General features: G+C 41.4%; 1 protein-coding gene across 2 annotated transcripts in view; it reads right to left on the reverse strand.

Moving 5' to 3' along the window:
• Positions 1-23,771, reverse strand: part of dom (domino helicase) — a 479,765-nt gene that overhangs the window by 377,662 nt on the left and 78,332 nt on the right. For both annotated transcript variants that reach the window (XM_070088057.1, XM_070088056.1), the window contains exons 7-8: positions 9,966-10,211; positions 1,828-1,970 (exon numbers count right to left, since the gene is read on the reverse strand). In XM_070088057.1, coding sequence (XP_069944158.1) covers positions 1,828-1,970; positions 9,966-10,211 — 389 coding nt within the window. The remainder of the gene's footprint in view (positions 1-1,827; positions 1,971-9,965; positions 10,212-23,771) is intronic.

A 23,771-nucleotide genomic window follows, 5' to 3' on the forward strand; every position in this document is an offset into this window, starting at 1 on the left:
CCAGTGTTTACAAGCCAGCCAGTGTGTGTGCATCTAAAGATACATTCGGTACATTCCATATTATCCATATTATCAATGTTTTTGGTGCTTGTTTCTGCAAAATAAGTCACCATGGGCCCCAAGACAGCTTCTAGTGCCAACCCTTCGAGACCAAGGTTGCTAATGACTATTGAAATGAAGAAAGAGATAATTGCAAAGTATGAAAGTGGAGTGCGTGTATCAGAGTTGATCAGGTTGTATAGTAAACCCCAATCAACCATCGCTACTATAGTGAGCAGGAAAACGGCAATCAAGGAAGCTGTTCTTGCAAAAGATGTAACTGTGATTACGAAACAGCGACCGCAAGTGTTAGAAAATGTTGAGAGACTGTTATTGGTGTGGATAAATGAAAAACAGATAGCAGGAGATAGCATCTCTCAAGCAATCATTTGTGAAAAGGATAGGCAGTTGCATGACGATTTGGTAAAGAAATTGCCTGCAACTAGTGGTGATGTGAGTGAATTTAGGGCCAGCAAAGGTTGGTTTGAAAGATTTAAGAATTGTAGTGGCATACATAGTGTGAATAGGCATGGTGAGGCTGCCAGTTCAGACCACAAAGCAGCTGAAAATTATGTGCATGAATTCAAGGAGTACATAGAGGCTGAAGGATTGAAACCTGAACAAGTGTTTAATTGTGACAGAACAGGCCTGTTTTGGAAGAAATTGCCAAGCAGGACCTACATTACTCAGGAGGAAAAGCTACCTCAAGTACTAATGAAGGGGGATTCCCCTTCTAAACAATAGGTTCAACACACTCCCCTCCTCCTATCCCATCAATCATCACGAGATCTTCATTAAAGGTAAGTGTCAATTATTCTATTGTTATTGTCGTTATTGTAATTATTCTATTGCATTAAACTTAATATTTCATGTGGTAAAAGTTTTTTTTATACTTTTGGGTGTCTTGCACGGATTAATTTGATTTCCATTATTTCTTATGGGGAAAATTGATTCGCTTTCCGATAATTTTGGTTTACGATGAGCTCTCAGGAACAGATTAATATCGCGAACTGGGGGTCCACTGTATTCTTTCACTAGTGCACTGATATTATTTATACCATTTTTACAATAATGCAGTAGTTTGCATAACAGTAAATCTTCTATTTTTTTTTTTTGTGAATAAAAAATCAAAATAGAAAGCAATAGTAATATAAGAGGGGCCTCGTGACATAACTAATGAACAGAGGATACGTTATTTTAGTGCCAAGAATGTCTGAATTGTTCATTCTGGACTATTTTGAAACTGATATCTTTTTTAATTTGCATGAAATTGGCCAAATTACCAATTTCTGACCGCTTTATTGGGTAGTTGAAATCGGTAAATGAGCGGTTTCTTGTACTCAATTCATAGAAAGAAATAGCTACGAGTTTGGTTGACTGGAACAATGGAATTCGCCAAAAATAGGGCTCAAAGTCAGCGAAATCGCCGACGAGTATATATCACAGAGATCGCTAGCTTTGCGGGAGCATAAATCTGTACATTTTTTATAAAATTTTGTAATTTTGGTGTCATTACCATCGGGAAAAGATTCTCAATCATTTCATAAGAAAAAAATTTTTTTTTTTCTTCCCAAAATTTTGCGTCACAGAATGACAGTTTCAGAAATAGGCTTGCAAGAGTCAAAGGGTAGTAGCCTGGAACCTAACCTACCATGTAAGTGGGGCCCTACTGTACTCACATTTCACAAATAACCCATACTTGGAGAGAAGAAATTTTAATGTCTGGTCTGTCTTGGACAGAAAATATTCACATAGTTATCAGAATACACCACAGCAGAGATAACTCACCTGTGTTTGTGGTCTGAGATTGCTTGGGAGGGGAAGTCGGAGCACAGGTCTTCCCCCAGCCCCTGTTGTGATCATAGAACCTTGGAGACCTTTCAAACCCTGAAGTCGCTGAAGAAGGGCTGCTGCTGCAGTGCCAGTGACTCCTTAGATTTAAGAAAATAAATTCAACTATAAATGCCGATCACACATTCACAACTAAATGGATGTATACTAAACCACTATGGAAACATAAAAACATTCAATATGACAAAAATAATCAAGACTTCCACGTTTCATATTCAGGTTAGGGTGTGTAGGAGAGGGAGATTACTTGCCAATAAAAGTAGGCCTTAGACAGGGATGTGTAATGTCACCATGGTTGTTTAATATATTTATAGATGGGGTTTTAAAAGAAGTACATGTTAATGCAAGGGTGTTGCGGAGAGGGGTGGGATTAAATTATAGGGAATCAAATACAAAATGGGAGTTGACACGATTACTTTTTGCTGATGATACTGTGCTTTAGGGAGATTCTAAAGAGAAGTTGCAAAGGTTAGTGGACGAGTTTGCGAGGGTGTGTGAAGGAAGCTGAAAGTGAACACAGTTAAGAGTCAGGTGATGAGTGTATCGAACAAGTTAGGCAAAGAAAAACTGGATATCATATTGGAGAGAGGAAGTATAGAAGAAGTAATTTTTTTTTTTTTTAACAAGTCAGCTGTCTCCCACCGAGGCAGGGTGACCCAAAAAGAAAGAAAATCCCCAAAAAGAAAATACTTTCATCATCATTTAACTCTTTCACCTCACTCACACATAATCACTGTTTTTGCAGAGGTGCTCAGAACACAACAGCTTAGAAGCATATACATATAAAGATACACAACTTATCCCTCCAAACTGTTAATATCCCAAACCCCTCCTTTAGAGTGCAGGCATTGTACTTCCCATTTCCAGGACTTAAGTCCGGCTATATAAAAATAACCGGTTTCCCTGAATCCCTTCACTAAATATTACCCTGCTCACACTCCAACAGATCGTCAGGTCCCAAATACCATTTGTCTCCAATCACTCCTATTGAACACGCTCACGCACACCTGCTGGAAGTCCTAGCCCCTCGCCCACAAAACCTTCCTTACCCCTTCCTTCCAACCTTTTCGATGACAACCCCTACCCCGCCTTCCTTCCCCTACAGATTTAAATGCTCTCCATGTCATTCTACTTTGATCCATTCTCTCTAAATGACCAAACCACCTCAACAACCCCTCTTCAGCCCTCTGACTAATACAGTGGTCCCTCGTTTTTCATAATTAATCCGTTCCTGGAGCCGTTCCTATAAACGAAATTTACGATTTGCAAATCAATTTTCCCCATAAGAAATAATGTAAATACAATTAATCTGTTCCTGACACCCAGAAGTATTAAAACAAAAAAATTTTTTACATGAAATATACATATAGTACATAAACAATACAATGGGAAATGATGAATGAAACATTAACAGCATAACTCTTACCTTTATTGGAGATTCTTCTTAGTGTATGGGAGACTGGAAGAGGAGAGAGATTGGATTGTTTACAGTTTGGAAGGGGAATCCCCTTCCAGCAACACCTCAGGTACCAATTGCTTCTCTTCTCTGTTTCTTAATGCCACTAGGACCACCTTGAGAGTCACTCTAGTCCTGACTCGCAAAGTATCTGTGGAGAGAGCTCTGTTTCTGGCGTCTCTTTAACACTTCCCGAAAATGGCCCAAGACTTTGTCACTGTACATATTTCTCGCCTTCTTTACCACAGGCTTGGCACTAGGAGCTTTCTTTGGAGCCATGGTAGCTTATTTAGTAATTGCAAGCACTAAAATGAGTGGAATATTATGAAATATTTCGTAGGAGCACTTGAGGGGACCTTCACTCACTGGTAAACAATGCCAGACTGGCTGGGTAGGGACGCCGCCCCGGCTCACACCGTGCGTACGCGTCCCAGACGAACTACTATTCGCGAGTCAACCTATGAAAAGCGAGTCCATGTTTATACGAAAATACCCCTATGATTAGTGAAATTTACGATTGCCGAGAACTACGAAAAGCGAGGGACCACTGTACTTTTATTAATTCCACACCTTCTCCTAATTTCCACACTCCGAATTTTCTGCATAATATTTACACCATACATTGCCCTTAGACAGGACATCTCCACTGCCTCCAACTGCCTCCTCACTGCTGCATTCACAACCCAAGCTTCAAACCCATATAAGAGTGTTGGTACTACTATACTTTCATACATTCCCTTCTTTGCCTCCATAGATAATGTTTTTGTCTCCACATATACCTCAATGCACCACTCACCTTTTTTCCATCATCAATTCTATGATTAACCTCATCCTTCATAAATCCATCCGCCAACACGTCAACTACCAAGTATCTGAAAACATTCACTTCTTCCATACTCCTCCTCCCCAATTTGATATCCAATTTTTCTTTATCTAAATCATTTGATACCCTCATCACCTTACTCTTTTCTATGTTCACTTTCAACTTTCTACCTTTACACACACTCCCAAACTCGTCCACTAACCTTTGCAATTTTTCTTTAGAATCTCCCATAAGCACAGTATCATCAGCAAAAAGCAACTGTGTCAATTCGCATTTTGTATTTGATTCCCCATAATTTAACCCCACCCCTCTCCCGAACACCCTAGCATTTACTTCTTTTAAAACCCCATCTATAAATATATTAAACAACCATGGTGACATTACACATCCCTGTCTAAGACCTACTTTTACTGGGAAGTAGTCTCCCTCTCTTCTACACACCCTAACCTGAGCCTCACTATCCTCATAAAAACTCTTTACAGCATTTAGTAACTTACCACCTATTCCATATACTTGCAACATCTGCCACATTGTTTCCTTATCCACTCTATCATATGCCTTTTCTAAATCCATAAATGCAATAAAAACTTCCCTACCTTTATCTAAATACTGTTCACATATATGCTTCAATGTAAACACTTGATCTACACATCTCCTACCCACTCTAAAACCTTCTTGCTCATCCTCAATCCTATATTCTGTCTTACCTCTAATTCTTTCAATTATAACCCTACCTTACACTTTTCCTGGTATACTCGGTAAACTTATTCCTCTGTAATTTTTACATCTCTTTTGTCCCCCTTCCCTTTATATAAAGGGACTATACATGCTCTCCGCTAATCTCTAGGTACTTTCCCCTCTTTCATACATTTGTTAAACAAAAATACCAACCACTCCAACACTATATCCCCCCTGCTTTTAAATTTTCTGTCATGATCCTGTCAGTTCCAGCTGCTTTACCCCTTTTCATTCTACGTAATGCCTCACGCACCTCCCCCACACACACAGCCTGTTCTTCTTCACTCCTAAAAGATGGTAAAAGATGGTATACCTCCCTGTCCAGTGCATGAAATTACCGCATCCCTTTCTTCGTCGGCATTTAAAAGTTCCTCAAAATATTCTCGCCATCTACCCAAAACCTCCATCTCCCCATCTACTAACTCTCCTACTCTGTTTTTAACTTACAAATCCATTTGTTCCCTAGGCTTTCTTAAGTTGTTTAACTCACTTTTGCACTCTATCACTGCTCTCTTCACTTTTTTTTTACTCTCCATATACTCTACTCTTTTTATAACACTTCTGCTTTGTAGAAACTTCTCATAAGCTAACTTTTTCTCTTTTATCACAACCTTTACTTCATCATTCCACCAATCACTCCTCTTTCCTCTTGCACCCACTCTCCTATAACCACAAACTTCTGCCCCACATTCTAATACTGAATTTTTAAAACTATTCCAACCCTCTTCAACCCCCCCACTACTCATACTTGCACTAGCCCACCTTTCTGCTAATAGTTTCTTATATCTTACCAGAACTTCCTCCTCCCTTAGTTTATACACTCTCACCTCCCTCTTACATGTTGTTGCCATTTTCCTCTTTTCCCATCTACTTCTTACTCGAACTGTAGCTACAACTAAATAATGATCCGATATGTCAGTTGCCCCTCTATAAACGTGTACATCCTGGAGTCTACCCATCAACCTTTTATCCACCAATACATAATCGAACAAACTACTTTCATTACGTGCTATATCATACCTTGTATATTTATTTATCCTCTTCTTCATAAAATATGTATTACTTATTACTAAACCTCTTTCTACACATAGCTCAATTAAATGTGTTTAGATATTTGGGAGTAGATATGTCAGCAGATGGGTTTATGGAGAAAGAGGTTAACAACAGAATTGAAGGAAAAAATGTGAGTGGTGAAATAAGGTACAGGTCGGCCATCACTTATCTGGCAATCAGTTATCCGGTTCCATCAGTAATCCGGCACTAATTTCGGCTAGCATAATTTCAAATTTCATCATAATACTAACTTAAATCATTATACTGACTCAAATTTCATCATTATACTGACTCAGAAATTGTGCAGATGGTTGTAAATCCATAGCAGTGATGAAAATGAGGAAGATGTAGCAGAAAGAGTCTCTACTGATAGGTTAAGTAAGTGTATCCTAACCTAACCAGTCTGTAATCCAGCAAACTCACTAATCCGGCATACCACAGGTCTCAATGATACTGGATTAGTGATGGCCAACCTGTATCTGTGGAGACCAAAAAACGTTATCCATGGAATCAAAGAAGGCAATGTACGAGAGTATAGTGGTACCAACACTCTTATATGGGTGTGAAGTATGGGGTGTGAATGCTGCAGTGAGAAAGGGACTGGAGGCAGTGGAGATGTTGCATCTAAGGGCAATGTGTGGTGTAAATATTATGCAGAGAATTCGTAGTGTGGAGTTACTGAAAGCATTATTCAGAGGGTTGAAAGGGGTTATTGAGGTGGTTTGGTCATTTAGGTTTGGTCACTGAGTAGGTGGGAGGCAGTGGAGATGTCATGTCTGAGGGCAATGTGTGGTGTAAATATAATGCAGAGAATCTGTAGTTTGGAGATTTGGAGCAGGTGTGGGATTACCAAAACTATTATCCAGAGGTCTGAGGAGGGGTTACTGAGATGGTTTGGACATGAAGAGAGGATGCAACGAAACAGAATGACTTCTAGAGTATATAAATCTGTAGTGGAGGGAAGGCGGGTTTGGGGTCGGCCTAGGAAAGGTTGGAGGGAGGGGGTAAAGGAGGTTTTCTGTGCGAGGGGGTTGGACTTCGAGCAAGCGTGCATGAGTGTGTTAGATAGGAGCAAATGGAGACAAATGGTTTTTAGGACTTGACGTACTGTTGGAGTGTAAGCAAGGTAACATTTACGAAGGGATTCAGGGAAACCAGCAGGCCGGACTTCATTCCTGGAGATGGGAAGTACAGTGCTGGCACTCTGAAGTAGGGGTGTTAATGTTGCAGTTTTACAACTGTAGTGTAAGTATGCTACTGGCAAGAGTGATGGAGTGAATGATAATGAAAATTTTTCTTTTTCGGGCCACCCTGTCTTGGTGGGAAACAGCCAATGTCTCTATATATTAAAAAAAAAAAAAAAAAATTGGTCATTTACAGAGGATGGAGGAAAATAGGCTGACTTGGAGGGTGTATAAATTTGTAGTGGAGGGGAGGAGAGGTAGGGGTCATCCTAGGATAGGATGGATGGAGAGAGGTTTCGTAGGTTAGTGAGTGAGTGTGTTAGATAGGAGTGAATGGAGACGAATGGTCTTTGGGACCTGAAGAGCATTTTTTGTTTTCCGTCAGATTTCCTTCAGTTTTGGTGCACAAGACGAAGTATTTTCTCTAGTTACTGTAAATATTTGTCAATGAGATACCTCAAACAACAACTGAGAAAAGACTGAGAAAGGGCTGGTTTACTGGAAATGCCCTTTGGCAGGTTGGTAGTCCTATATGGGACGACTTAAGGTTGTTTGGACACTTGGTGCCGAGAGAACAATGCTAATACGAATTTTTGATGGTACAATTTCCTCTAAATATCTTATCTTTAATTCACAAAAAATTAAAGTTTGTTGGTTCTTGGAATGTTGCAAAAAATCTGCCCTTTACTCCCACATAAATTCCAAAATATTTGGAATATTTCCAAAAATGTACCATCAGAAATTAGAGAAATCATTATTTTACAATTTCTGTGAATATTATTCTACTTAATTAAGTAATAAAGGTGTAGTAAAGCAAAATAAGTGAATAAGTTACTTCCGAGATACTGGCCTGGAACGCTGGCCGGCCCGCCATCTTGAAATTTTTCTTTTTTTTCCGCGAAAATCGCATTTGTTTCGGTAGTTTCCTTAGTACACTGGTGTTCTACTGTAGTTATCCTCTTCAAAACACCATTTTCTATCACTGAAGGCCAAAGAATACGATGTGGAGTAACGATTTTGTATCGAATATTGCTGGTGGACTCTCGCCATATTATGGCCTATTTTATTCAGTCTACAGTATATAACATGTTTGTATGTTATGTATAGTGTTTATTATATATTAGATTAATTCTGATAGATAAATAAGCCGTAGAGCTGATACATATAAGCGTATCTCTCTGGAGCGGGAATACTGCCAGTGTTCCCAGATGGTTCCTGATTGGCTAGAAGTTTACGTATAAGCTCTGCCTACTTTTTTATGATGCCAAATAGTCACTTATTATAATAGATAGAATAATGCAAGAAAAAGTGATAAAAAAACAAGGAAAAAATTCCAAAAAATATATGGGCTGTGAGCAGACGCGCTACCCACACTGCTGTCACCGTATCTGATATAAATTACTATAATTTCTTGTAGAAACATCGTAGAACATTGATTACTGTACCACTGTGTTGCCAAAGAGTTAAGCTATTTTTTCTACATGAATAACTCAATTTCCATAATTTTTCAGTTTTTGTTTTAAAGCTCGCAAATAATTGGACGACTGTCTCCTTCAGGGAAACCGGTTAGCCAGACTTGAGTCCTGGAGGTGGGAAGCACAATGCCTGCACTTTATAGGAGGGGTTTGGGATATTGGCTGTTTGGAGTGACATCTAAACTGTCATATCTGGGCACCTCTGCAAAGACAGTGATATTGTGTGAATGATGGTCAAAGTATTTCTTTCTTGTTTGGGTTACCCTGCCTTGGTGGGAGATGGCCTATGTGTTGAAAAAAAAAACATTAGGCTTATTACTACAGGTTAAAAGAAAAACGTTTGCTTTTCTTTTTAGGTCATCCTGCTGGTGCATTAAAAAAAAAAAAAAAAAATTAGGTCTCTTCCTGGGGCATGGAGAAATGGAGAAGGATCCTTCCTCTGTAAGCCAAGCATTTCATAAGAGGAGACTAATATGCCGGGAATAAGTGACTAGAAAACCTTTCTCCTGTAAAATTGCTAAATGTAAAAAGAAGAAAATATTTATTTCTTTCTTTTTTTTTTTTTAGGTCATCCTGCCTTGATGGGAGATGGCCAGAATGATAAAAAAACTTTTGGGTTTGCAAGAATAGCCTGGGTTATATAAACAAAGTAATGTATGTATGTCCATAACTTGTGTGTGCCTTCCAGACAAATGTAAAACACACTGACCAAGAAATTTTATACTATTATACTTGTTTGACGATGTAATACTCTTGAAAACGTGTAATTAAGTCACAGTGCATGATTATATTGGGTTATCTATATCGTGTGCTTTATGGCTGAATTTCACTTTCAGTATTATGAAATTGTAATAAATTTGGAATAAGTCATCTTCCTGGCAGTTCCACACTGTGTTTACTGGTAAGGAACCTGACGGTGGAACAATGGATCCTTCTTTCATTGTTTAATTATGCTAATTAGGCAGTGTTACCCTTAATACACTGTATGGACCTGTCTGGTCGAGTTTTTTTTTCAATGGTATGAGAAGGTTGTAGGAGATCCAAACAATTGAGCTAAGGTAAAAAATATTGGCAGGGTGCATATCTGAAGGCACACAAAATTGTCCAAACTAGTACATCAGTCATCACCTGCACACTAGTATGTTGGAGATGAATACAAGGTTAAATCTTGTGTACACCCACAAATTATGTGTAGATCTGTCATCGACACTGATCCCAATGATGTAGATCTATATGATAATAGTTAAAGGGTCAGTGTGCTTGCTCTGTAAAGACAGGTCACCTAGCCTTCCCTTCCAGCCACCCAGCCAGCCATAAGCCCCCCCATCCCGAGTCTTTTTACTTACCTTGAGATAAAGTGGGATTTACTGGCTTGTGGACAGGTGCTGTGGTGAGCAGCAACTGGCCTGAAGATGTTTGAAGAAGCTGTAGCCCCCCCAAGACAGATGTTCCTGTGCTAGGTGCTCCTCCAACTGCTGCTGCTGTACTAGGTGTTGCTAATGTGGTTCGTTGTGGCATCACCAGACGTGGCCCTTGAGGAGTCTGCTGCACAACAATTCCTCCACTAGCTCCACTTACAGGTACTTGGATGGCTGAAATAAGATGCCCATATTCAACAAATAACAATCCCTGGTTCTTCTCACAAAAATAAACATTACAAATTTAAAAAATTAAACAAACCACTGGAGCTTTTTTGGTTTCAAAACTTTCTTAACCATTAAATGGTCCAAACGTATATATACATTTTTTCAACATTTGAAAGTATGTAAAAAAATTTAGATGTTCTTTCTTGCTTTACATTTAAAAATGTGTAAAAAAAAACTTTTATCTACATTTTTTTTGTTGTTATTTTTGAAAATATGTAAAAAAAACGTAGATCTACTTTTGGAGCACTACGGATTTGAACGATGATCTGTTTGGACCGTTTAAGGGTTAAACTTTAAATTTATATATTACAATGCCTCAATTCATAGCAATTTTTCAAAAGAAACAAAGCAAGTGATACACCCAATGAAAATTTATGCACTTTTCCAAATAACAAAAAGTAAATAAATTTACAATTATCAGCAGGCTTTTCCTTACAATCATAGTGAGTAACTGAATCAATCACACACCACCACACTCTAGTACCACCCCTTCCCCCAGCATATATAATTATACGAAACAAGAACTGCAGAATTGTTTGCATGCTGCACTAGTACCTCTGTACTAGCATGTGCAATATACAGACCTCAGTGGCAACATGCAGTCTCCATCAACTTTCCTAATGGAAAATGCGGACTCCCTTCTGCTACAACACAACTGTCAACCTATCATAATTGTTGGTGACCTCAACCAACACCTTATACAGAGGGATTTTGATGACATTCTTGCAGTATTTGACATGAGAAACTTTGTTGATTTCCCTAGTCACATCTTTGGCTCCTCCCCAGACCCAGTAGTGAGTGATCTGGTAGAAGGTACAGTCACTTGTCAAACCCTCAGCTGCGTTGGATCATCTGACCACAAGGCTGCTTTTACGACACTTAAGATCCCAACAGAATGAGATGAGGAGTCAACATGCACAACCTGGCTATGGGAAAGAGGTAATTGGCCAGCCCTTTGCTCTGAGCTCGCCACAACTGATTGGAATGCTCTTCTCCAAGGGGATGTTGACAACCAAGTGAACGCCTTCACTGGACACATCCTTAATCTACAACAAGAACACATCCCTCACCAGCAATATGTGATGAGAGGCTGCTACTGCTAAGTACAAGGCATGGCGAAGGTATAAGAGACATCCTACTATAGCATGAACTTGCACAGGCAAGCCTGTAGGCATATGGATGACGTTCAAAAGTGGGCCACTGTTTAATGGGAGGTGGACACAAAAAGAAAGCTAGCATCAGGTAGAGTAGGCTCCAAAACCTGGTGGTCCCTGGTCAAGGACAGACAAGGTTACCTGCCTGATGAACTCATTCCACCAGAAATCAGCAACTACAGACCAGTATCACTCCTGTCAATCACTGGCAAGCTCCTCGAGACAATAATCTCAAGACAAATAACAGAGTTTTTTGACTACCACTCACTACTTTGTGATTGGAGGAGTCAGTTTCGTGCTGTCCTTTTTCTATCGATTAATCGCTTAACTTACTTGCAACATTGTTAATGCTACACTTCATCGCTGGCTGACACTATAGCCTTTATCAACTCCTGCAGCTTTAGTATCATATATATTGCAGAATCAGTGAAGAAAGCACATTATCCCCCCTCTCTCTCAGCCCTTTACCAAAGGGTTGGCTGGCACTAGGAACTTTCTTTGGGCCCATAGTGGCTTATTTAGCAGTTGCAAGCACTAAAAAGAATGGAATAATACAAAATGTATTGTATGAACGTGTGGGATCGTGCTCACTGGCTGATAAATAATGGCACACTGGGTGTCGGGCCACTGCTGCCGTGCGGATGCGTTCAGGACGAATGACTATTACTGAGCTCAATGATGATCACCGAGCCAATATTCTGACAAAAAGAAGTTACGATTCAAAAATATTACAAAATCCAACTACTATGATATCCATCCGGGGGTCCACTGTATAATGGTAGTGGGTTTGTGTCAACTATCTTCGGTACTGTTTTAATGTCACCTTTGCACTATTGATAACATTTCTGGTATATTTTTAAATGTTTATACAGTAGTGTACAGTATAATGCTATAAACAGAATAGTGGAAATCAGCTCTATTATACATTATTAAAGTATGTATACTGGTCAGAGAGCCCATCCTAAGTCCGAGTTGTTGGTAAACAAATACAATGCTAAGTGAGGAGAGGCTGTACAGTAATGTACACATTAATACTATATAATACAGGGTGGATAGGGGGGCAATGTGGCAGATGTTGAAGGTGTATGGTATAGGAGGTAGGTTACTGAAAGCAGTGAAGAGTTTTTATGAGGATAGTGAAGCTCAAGTTAGAGTATGTAGGAAAGAGGGAGATTATTTCCCAGTAAAAGTAGGCCTTAGACAAGGATGTGTGATGTCACCGTGGTTGTCCAATATATTTATAGATGGGGTTGTAAGAGAAGTAAATGCGAGGGCCTTGGCAAGAGGTGTGGAGTTAAAAGATAAAGAATCACACATAAAGTGGGAGTTGTCACAGTTGCTCTTTGCTAATGACACTGCTTTTGAGAGATTTTGAAGAGAAGTTGCAGAGGCTGGTGGATGAATTTGGTAGGGTATGTAAAAGAAGAAAATTAAAAGTGAATACAGGAAAGGTTATGAGGATAACAAAAAGATTAGGTGATGAAAGATTGGATATCAGATTGGAGAGAGAGAGTATGAAGGAGGTGAATGTATTCAGATATTTGGGAGTGGACGTGTCAGCGGATGGGTCTACGAAAGATGAGGTGAATCATAGAATTGATGAGGGGAAAAGGGTGATTGGTGCACTTAGGAGTCTATGGAAACAAAAGAACTTTGTCCTTGGAAGCAAAGAGGGGAATGTATGAGAGTATAGTTTTACCAATGCTCTTATATGGGTGTGAAGCATGGGTGATGAATGTTGCAGCGAGGAGAAGGCTGGAGGCAGTGGAGATGTCATGTCTGAGGGCAATGTGTGGTGTGAATATAATGCAGAGAATTCATAGTTCGGAAGTTAGGAGGTGTGGGATTGCCAAAACTGTTGTCCAGAGGGCTGAGGAAGGGTTGTTGAGGTGGTTCGGACATGTAGAGAGAATGGAGCGAAACAAAATGACTTCAAGAGTGTATCAGTCTGTACTGGAAGGAAGGCGGGGTAGGGGTCGGCCTAAGAAAGGTTGGAGGGAGGGGGTAATGGAGGTTTTGTGTGCGAGGGGGCTTGGACTTCAAGCAGGCATGCGTGAGTGTTTGATAGGAGTGAATGGAGACAAATGGCTTTTAATACTTGACGTGCTGTTGGAGTGTGAGCAAAGTAACATTTATGAAAGGATTCAGGGAAACCGGCAGGCCAGACTTGAGTCCTGGAGATGGGAAGTACAGTGCCTGCACTCTGAAGGAGGGGTGTTAATGTTGCATTTTAAAAACTGTAGTGTAAAGCACCCTTCTGGCAAGACAGTGATGGAGTGAATAATGGTGATAGTTTTTCTTTTGTGGGCCACCCTGCCTTGGTGGGAATCGGCCAGTGTGTTAATAAATAAATAACAGTCATACATGACTTATAAGAACAAAAGTAGTCATTGGCAGCGATACTTGGCATAGTTTAAAAACATATTAAAGAAATATCTTAGTGAGAATTATTAAGGATGAGAAGGATGTGCCTAAGATGCCCCACGGGAAGAGATGACCCCAGGGGAAAGATACCCCCTGGAGAATGATGCCCCCTGGGGCAAAAAGTCCTGTAAAGGGGCTATGATCTCTTATGCACCAACATCTGGAGATGAAGAATGAGCGTACGACAAACAACAGCTCAGCTTCACATGTCCATTACTAAGCAAGATTACAAACCCAACACGGATCAGATACACATGTCTCTATGGTGTCTGAGACCATTCACCTCCTGACGAGTCTCTGCTCAATTGTACACTCATGCGTTAGCCTGTGGGAACTGCAGTTTCCCCAGATCATTAAAAATTCAAAATAATTTGCCACAAGCTTACTGATACAGCTAGGGACATTATTCTCTCCAGATCTCATCTAAAACTGAAGGAAACAGTAATCCTTGATTGTAGCCAGTGGCAAATACTGGCATTGAAAGTCTGTAGACTACATGCCAGCAGAACATCCCTTGAAGGAATTGCAGTGGCTGGAAGGGCAGAATGAACTGAGTTTCTGGCAGTATAATATGTGATAAACTGGCGATGTCCCCTGAACACCCATGCCACCTTGCATTGAAACGCAGAAACATTTCATGGCTGATTTCAAGTGCATTTCCCGTATGCACTGACAATCTCCAGGAAGAACTGTACACTAGCGCCACACATCATTCCTTCCGTGAATTATTATGGACCTGTGCCTGCCTGAATATTTGTCAGGTGACGTGTGTCAAGCAGAGATTCGACAGTCAAGAACGAGACTGCTTTGATGAGTGAATGCATGTGTGTGTTTCATGTGGGCCATACTGCGTTGAAACGCAGATACACGTATATTTATGGCAGAGACATTCGTGGCCTATCTCGTGTGCATAGTTCGTGCCATGTCAATGTGCATGGTTTGTGCCATGCACATTGGGTGGAGCAAGTACCACAAGGGTGTTAGCTTCGTGTCACTCACCCATAGCCCAGCAAATGAAGAAGTGAGGCTTCCAGCATTGTCTCTTCTCACCTCTTCAATCAAGACATTGTTTTCAGCCTCAGTGACATCAAAAGCATCACAGGCTCCAGTTACATGAGCCAGATAGGTACTATTCTAGCTTACATCTGCAGTCTTACAGTACTGAAGTATCTAAGTGTTACAAAAAGAGAAATTTTATGTGTTGCAGGGTTACACAATTAAAGAGTGCAGATAACTACTGGGAGTTCTTGAAAGAATCCCTTTACATATTTAGCCTGTAATGGCTTTCTCTTTCATAACAAGTAACTGGATCAAAGACAGGTCTAGATATCCTTTGGTAGAAATACCATCATTCTAGAGATTTGGGATTATAGCTAGGAGGCAATGATCCGACAACCAAACGCTCCAAATCTGTCATGATTGGCCTGATATGTCTGGTCAGCATAGAATGGGTCTTAAAACTCGATGTGCACCATATTAAAAAAATCTGGGACCACTCTTAGTACCTTGTGGGAGCACCAGTTAAACTGAGCACCAGCTAGAGCAAACAGTGCAGCAAACACCAAGGATTCACTGATGTAATGTCATATTAACAATCTCCTTTTAAGAGTAAAGTGATGTTAACCCCAAGTTTAGGGTCTGTCTATCTGTCTGTGTCTCTGTCTATCTCTGTCTCACAGGTACACATAAATACAATTATACATAGTGTAAATTACATAGGATAACCTAAACAAACGAAGTGCTGTACTGTGCTTGTAGATTTAATGCATAAGAATACCTGTTGGTTCACAGTGGCTCTGAGACAGAGAGAGACAAGCAGAGAGATGGAAACAGAGACAGAGATGCTGATGCTCATCAAATGTCACCCCTTATCTCACCTTATCACTGCACCCTTGCACCGATACTCAGATTAGTGAGGAACAGGTTCTGGTTCACTAATGAAACCTCCTCCTACCCAAAACTCAAGTCTAATCAAACATTCAGAGGAGAGAGAAATGTTTCCTGGGCTAGAGGCAAGTACGGACTGACCCAGGCAATGCCTCCAAGCCTTAAATCAAGTCAGTTCATGGGACACTCCCAAGAGACCAATTGACCCTAATAACCTTACAGTCAGTTAAAAATAGGAGAGGAGAGTTATTAAATGGAGAGTTACAGGTATTAGGAAGATGGAGGGAATATTTTGAGGAATTGTTAAATGTTGATGAAGATAGGGAAGCTGTGATTTTGTGTATAGGACAAGGAGGAATAACGTCTTGTAGGAGTGAGGAAGAGCCAGTTGTGAGTGTGAGGGAAGTTCGTGAGGCAGTAGGTAAAATGAAAGGGGGTAAGGCAGCCGGGATTGATGGGATAAAGATAGAAATGTTAAAAGCAGGTGGGGATATAGTTTTGGAGTGGTTGGTGCAATTATTTAATAAATGTATGGAAGAGGGTAAGGTACCTAGGGATTAGCAGAGAGCATGCATAGTTCCTTTGTATAAAGGCAAAGGGGATAAAAGAGAGTGCAAAAATTTTAGGGGAATAAGTCTGCTGAGTATACCTGGTAAAGTGTATGGTAGAGTTATTATTGAAAGAATTAAGAGTAAGACGGAGAATAGGATAGCAGATGAACAAGGAGGCTTTAGGAAAGGTAGGGGGTGTGTGGACCAGGTGTTTACAGTGAAACATATAAGTGAACAGTATTTAGATAAGGCTAAAGAGGTCTTTGTGGCATTTATGGATTTGGAAAAGGCATATGACAGGGTGGATAGGGGGGCAATGTGGCAGATGTTGCAAGTGTATGGTGTAGGAGGTAGGTTACTGAAAGCAGTGAAGAGTTTTTACGAGGATAGTGAGGCTCAAGTTAGAGTATGTAGGAAAGAGGGAAATTATTTCCCAGTAAAAGTAGGCCTTAGACAAGGATGTGTGATGTCACCGTGGTTGTTTAATATATTTATAGATGGGGTTGTAAGAGAAGTAAATGCGAGGGTCTTGGCAAGAGGCGTGGAGTTAAAAGATAAAGAATCACACACAAAGTGGGAGTTGTCACAGCTGCTCTTTGCTGATGACACTGTGCTCTTGGGAGATTCTGAAGAGAAGCTGCAGAGATTGGTGGATGAATTTGGTAGGGTGTGCAAAAGAAGAAAATTAAAGGTGAATACAGGAAAGAGTAAGGTTATGAGGATAACAAAAAGATTAGGTGATGAAAGATTGAATATCAGATTGGAGGGAGAGAGTATGGAGGAGGTGAATGTATTCAGATATTTGGGAGTGGACGTGTCAGCGGATGGGTCTATGAAAGATGAGGTGAATCATAGAATTGATGAGGGGAAAAGAGTGAGTGGTGCACTTAGGAGTCTGTGGAGACAAAGAACTTTGTCCTTGGAGGCAAAGAGGGGAATGTATGAGAGTATAGTTTTACCAACGCTCTTATATGGGTGTGAAGCATGGGTGATGAATGTTGCAGCGAGGAGAAGGCTGGAGGCAGTGGAGATGTCATGTCTGAGAGCAATGTGTTGTGTGAATATAATGCAGAGAATTCGTAGTTTGGAAGTTAGGAGGAGGTGCGGGATTACCAAAACTGTTGTCCAGAGGGCTGAGGAAGGGTTGTTGAGGTGGTTCGGACATGTAGAGAGAATGGAGCGAAACAGAATAACTTCAAGAGTGTATCAGTCTGTAGTGGAAGGAAGGCGGGGTAGGGGTTGGCCTAGGAAAGGTTGGAGGGAGGGGGTAAAGGAGGTTTTGTGTGCGAGGGGCTTGGACTTCCAGCAGGCATGCGTGAGCGTGTTTGATAGGAGTGAATGGAAACAAATGGTTTTTAATACTTGACGTGCTGTTGGAGTGTGAGCAAAGTAACATTTATGAAGGGGTTCAGGGAAACCGGCAGGCCGGACTTGAGTCCTGGAGATGGGAAGTACAGTGCCTGCACTCTGAAGGAGGGGTGTTAATGTTGCAGTTTAAAAACTGTAGTGTAAAGCACCCTTCTGGCAAGACAGTGATGGAGTGAATGATGGTGAAAGTTTTTCTTTTTCGGGCCACCCTGCCTTGGTGGGAATCGGCCAGTGTGATAATAAAAAAAAAAAAAACCTTACAGTAGTTAACAAAGGCAGTTTCCAACATAATTCAACAAAAACATATCCTACCTATTTAGATAGCTAGTAATATAGGGTCAGATAATATAAAGCAAGATATCATCATTTTAGCTACTAATGAAGATATCAGCAATATAACATTAACTGAAAAAGGAAATTATATACATACAATAATAATTATAAACCTTGGGTCCCACACAGGGGATGCAACACTAATTACTTGGCCCAATGTCAGAAGAAAAGGCCTGCCCATTTCAAGGTCATCATATATGGGCTTTCGTTCACAGCCAAGTAATATTTCGCCCACAACTTTGCATGTATTAAAACTTGAAACAGTGGCACAAGCAGTCTATAAACATGTACTAACAATATGTACACACCTCTTGCACAGCCCTGGTGGGTACTTAACCCTTTCAGGGTTTCCAACGTACCAGTACAGCTCACGCACCATGGTTGTTGACGTACTAGTATGCCTAAATTCTAGCGTCTTCAAATCTAGCGAGAGAAAGCTGGTAGGCCTACATATGAAAGAATGGGTCTATGTGGTCAATGTGCACAGTATAAAAAAATCCTGCAGCACATAGTGCGTAATGAGAAAAAACAACTTTGACCGTGTTTTTGGTTTAAAACAGCGACTTTGCACTGTATTTTCGTATAGTATTTATAGTTGTATTCTAGTTTTCCTGGTCTCATTTTATAGAATGGAAGACATATTACAGAAATTGAGAGAATTTTGATTGGTTTCACAATGAAAAGTACCTTGAAATTGAGCTCAAATTAGCAGAAATGTTCGATTTTTGCCAAAGTTAAAAAAAAAACAAATCATGCCACGCGTCCAATACACGTCAACTGGTGAGTCTAATATTCTTTCATAAGTGCGCTGATATTATTTATACCATTTCTACGCTAATGCAGTAGTCTGTATAACAGTAAATCTTATATTTGTTTGAGAATAAAAATTCAAAGTGGAAAGCAAAAGAAATGTAAGAGGGGCCTGGGGACATGACTAATGAACAGAGGATATGTTATTTTAGTGCCAGGAATGTCTGTCTTGTTTATTCTGGGCCCTATTTGATAATTGGCATCTTCTGAAATTTGTGTGAAATTGGCAAAATTGCTAAATTCTGAGCACTTTATTGGATAGTTGAAATCAGTAAATGGGTGGTTTCTTGTACTCATTCGATAGAAAAAATGGAGTTCTAGCAAAACAGTTATGATTTTTGTTGACTAGTACACTAGAATTGGCCGAAAATAGGGCTTAAAGTCAGCAAAATTGCCCTAAACATCGTCAAGACTGCTAACTTTACAAGAGCATAATTCCGTAAGTTTTCCATCAAATTTCATACTTTTGGTGTCATTATGATCGGGAAAAGATTCTCTATCTTTTCATAAGAAAAATTAATTTTTTTTTTCCGAAAAATTTTCAACCCTGAGAAGAAATTTAGGAGAGGGCTTCTCGACCCTGAAAGGGTTAACTCCCTTAGCTGTCGAAACAAAGATCTATGTTCTTACCGTTAGCACTCCGAACGTAGATCTATGTTTTATTTTTCCTGCCTGCAAATTGGGCATGATTGGCCTGAGATGCCTGGTCAGTATAAAGTGGATCTTAACACTTGCTGTGTGCAGTATTAAAAAAATCTGGGACCACTTAGTACCTTGTGAGAGCACCAGTTCAACTGAGCGCCAGCTAGAGCAAACAGAGTGGCAAACACCAGGGATTTACTGATGTCATGCAATTTTAACACTCCCCTTTTGAGAGGAGTGATGGTGACCCTGAGTTTAGTGGCTTTGAGATGGATGTGGCCACAAGTGGTCGAGGAAATATCAAAAACTTCGATAATAACCCATATGCAACATTTGTGTAAGATCCTTTCAGTTTTGATAAAACTGGTAGTGTCATCCTGCCAGAATGTCTTATAACCTATGCCTTAAGTAAAGAGAAACAATTCGGTAACATGTGTAATAAGTGTTTGGCAGGCCGGCTGCTGGTTGAGTGGGTGGGTGACTGGTTGATTGACTGGCTGTCTCTAACTCCATCTGTCTTTATCTGTCTGTCTCTGTCTATCTCTGTCTCGCAGCTACACATTAATACAGTTATTATTCATATTGTAAATTACCTAGGATAACCCAAAAATCCAGTCTAAGTGCTATACTGTGCTTGTGGATATAAGGCATAACATAAGGAAAATATTCAGAGTGCTGCGTAAGAGAACATAGATCTACATTTGGACAGTTAAGGGGTTAAATGATGCTTCGAAGGTGGAACACTCGGGAGAGGCTGCGAGTGGATACAGACCCGTCAATATCATAACTTGAGCATAACCCCTTTGCAGTTTTATTATAATGTTCTCATCATACCCAAAATCCCACAGAGACTAAGAATCAGGGGAGACCACAAGATGGAATGGAGGGAAGATGTATGAGTGGTGGGTGGTGAGTGGTGGTGGAGGTTGGTGGGTGGTGGTGGTGATGAGTGGTGGCAGTGGGTGGTGGTGATGGTGAGTGGTGGCAGTGGGTGGTGAGTGGAGGTGGTGGTGATGAGTGGTGGTGATAGTGAGTGGTGGCAGTGGGTGTTGAGTGGTGAGTGGAGGTGGTGGTGATGATGAGTGGTGGTGATGGTGAGTGGTGGTGTTGATGGTGAGTGGTGGTAGTGATGGTGAGTGGTGGTGGTGATAGTGGGTAGCAGTGGTGATGGTGGGTGGTGATAGTGGATGGTAGGTGGTAGTGGTAGGTGGTAGGGGTGGTGACTAGTGGTGGTGGGTGGTGGTGGTGGTGGTAGTGGTGGTAATGTGGTGGTGGTGGTAGTGGTGGTAATGTGGTGGTGGGTGGTGGTGGTGGGTGGTAGTGGTGGGTGGCAGTCCAGGGTTGTAGTAGTGGTGGTAGTGGCGGGTGGTAATGGCAGGCGGTAGTGGCAGGTAGTAGTGGCGGGTGGTAGTGGCGGGTGGTAGTGGGGGTGGTATTGGTGGGGGTGGTAGTCATGGGGGTGGTAGTGGTGGGGGTGATAGTGGGGGTGGTAGAGGTGGGGGGTAGTGGTGGGTGGTAGTGGTGGTAATGTGGTGGTGGGTGGTGGTGGTGGGTGGTAGTGGGTGGTAGTGGTGGGTGGTAGTGGTGGTAGCAGTGGGTGGTGGTAGTAGTGGTGAGTGGTGGTGGTGGTAGTAGTAGTGGTGGTGAGTGGTAGTGGTGGTGATGGATGGTGGTGATAGTACGGGGTGGTAGTAGGGGTGGCAGTGGTGGGTGGTAGTGGGGATGATAGGGGTGGTTGTGGTGGTGGTAGTGGGGGTGGTAGTGGTGGGTGGGGTGATAGTAGGGGTGGTAGTGGGAGGTAATAGTGGTGGTAGGTAGTGGGGGTGGTGGTAGTGGTGGGTGGTAGTGGTGGGTGGTAGTGGTGGGTGGTAGTGGGGGTGGTAGTGGTGGAGGTGGTAGGTGTGGGGGTGGTAGTCATAGGGGTGGTAGTCATGGGGGTGGTAGTGGTGGGGGTGGTAGAGGTGGGGGTAGTGGTTGGTGGTAGTGGTGGGGGGTAGTGGTTGGTGGTAGTGGTGGGGGGTAGTGGTCGGTGGTAGTGGTTGTAATGTGGTGGTGGGTGGTGGTGGTAATGTGGTGGTGGTGGTAGTGGTGGTAATGTGGTGGTGGGTGGTGGTGGTGGGTGGCAGTCCAGGGTTGTAGTAGTGGTGGTAGTGGCGGGTGCTAATGGCAGGTGGTAGTGGCGGGTAGTAGTGGCGGGTGGTAGTGGCAGGTGGTAGTGGGGTGGTATTGGTGGGGGTGGTAGTCATGGGGGTGGTAGTGGTGGGGGTGATAGTGGGGGTGGTAGAGGTGGGGGGTAGTGGTGGTAATGTGGTGGTGGGTGGCAGTCCGGGGGTTGTGGTGGTGGGTGGTGGGTGGCAGTCCGGGGTTGTAGTGGTGGTGGTAGTGGCAGGTGGTAATGGCAGATGGTAGTGGCGAGTAGTAGTGGCGGGTGGTAGGGGCGGGTGGCAGTGGGGGTGGTGGTAGTGGGGGGTGGTGGTAGTGGGGGTGGTGGTAGTGGGGGGTGGTGGTAGTGGGGGGGGGGGGGTAGTGGGGGGTATTGGGGGGGTATTGGGGGGGGTAGTGGGGGGGTAGCAGTGGTAATGTGGTGGTGGGTGGCAATGAGGCAGTAGTAGTAATGGAAAACATAAATGGTACAAATAATAATAGAAAGAGTAGTAGTAATGGCAGAATTAGGAAGAGTGAGACCAAACAGAGTTGAATAACTAAAGGCCAATATCCAACTTACACCCTCTCTCAAAAATCTTTGAAAAATTAATTCATAAACGAATCTACTCCTACCTTATCTCCCAAAACATACTCAACCCCTACCAATTTGGATTCAGGCCTAATAAAAATACTAATGATGCTATTATACACATGCTAGAACATATATACACTGCAATAGAGAAAAAAGAAGTCCCACTGGGGATCTTCATTGACTTACGTAAAGCTTTTGATACAGTTGACCATGACTTGCTCCACGTAAAATTGTCACACTATGGTATAAGAGGGCACTCCCTCAACTACCTCAAGTCATACTTCAGCAACAGAAGCCAATATGTGTACGCAAATGGGGCAAACTCTTCTGCGCAACCAATTACAGTTGGTGTCCCACAGGGAAGTGTCCTTGGCCCTCTTCTCTTTCTCCTATACATAAATGACCTTCCAAATGCTTCGCAATTACTCAAACCCACACTATTTGCAGATGACACTACATACGTCTTCTCTCACCCGAGCCCAGTCACGCTAGCCAATACTGTAAATACCGAATTACAGAAAATATCTACCTGGATGAGGACTAACAAACTTACACTAAACACTGACAAAACCTACTTCATTCAGTTTGGTAACAGAGCTACAGATGTCCCTCTTAACATAATGATAAACGGATCACCTATCACAAAACTAACAGAGGGAAAATTCTTAGGAATCCACCTTGATAATAGACTCAAATTTCATACACATATACAACAAATTTCTAAGAAAATTTCCAAGACTGTAGGCATACTATCGAAGATACGGTACTATGTTCCACAGTCAGCCCTCCTGGCCCTATATCACTCTCTTATTTACCCCTATCTCACCTATGGAATTTGTGCATGGGGCTCAACAACAATTAACCATCTCAGACCACTAATTACTCAACAAAAGGCTGCAGTTAGAATGATAACAAATTCTCACTACAGGCAGCACACTCCACCAATATTCAATACACTAAACCTACTCACCATACAAAACATCCATACTTATTACTGCACCTATTACATACATAGAACACTTAACTCTGATATTAACCCTCCCCTCAAACATCTCCTTGCCAATCTCAACAGAACACATGACCATAACACAAGGCACAGATCACTCTTTGATGTTCCTCGTGTTCATCTCACACTATGCAAAAACTCAATGCACATAAAAGGCCCTAAAATCTGGAATTCATTACCTGTAAATATAAAAGAAACACTACCTGTTTATAAATTCAAGTCTCTTCTCAAAGATCACTTACTCACCCAAAACCAAATAAATACTGAATAACTGAACCTTATAAATTGTATATCTTATATGTTTCTCACAATTATATCACATAAATGTTAAACCTAAAACCCAAATTAACTTTATTATTTTTAAATACACTACCTAACAGAATACTCCATACGACTGAATGTACAGCAATGCATGCAACCATATGACCTGTCTTTGTAATACTCACTTGTGCTTTATAGTAATCTGTTTACATTAATGTTTTATCACTGATTTCATCATTGCTTAGTTAATCTTAAGTTAATTTTAAGCCAGCCCGTAATGCTATGCATAGTATAAGTGGCTTTGGCATACTGCTCTTATCTGTATTTTTTTGT

This window comes from Cherax quadricarinatus, chromosome 23 (assembly GCF_038502225.1).
Source record: "Cherax quadricarinatus isolate ZL_2023a chromosome 23, ASM3850222v1, whole genome shotgun sequence".
NCBI classification, from domain to species: domain Eukaryota; kingdom Metazoa; phylum Arthropoda; class Malacostraca; order Decapoda; family Parastacidae; genus Cherax; species Cherax quadricarinatus.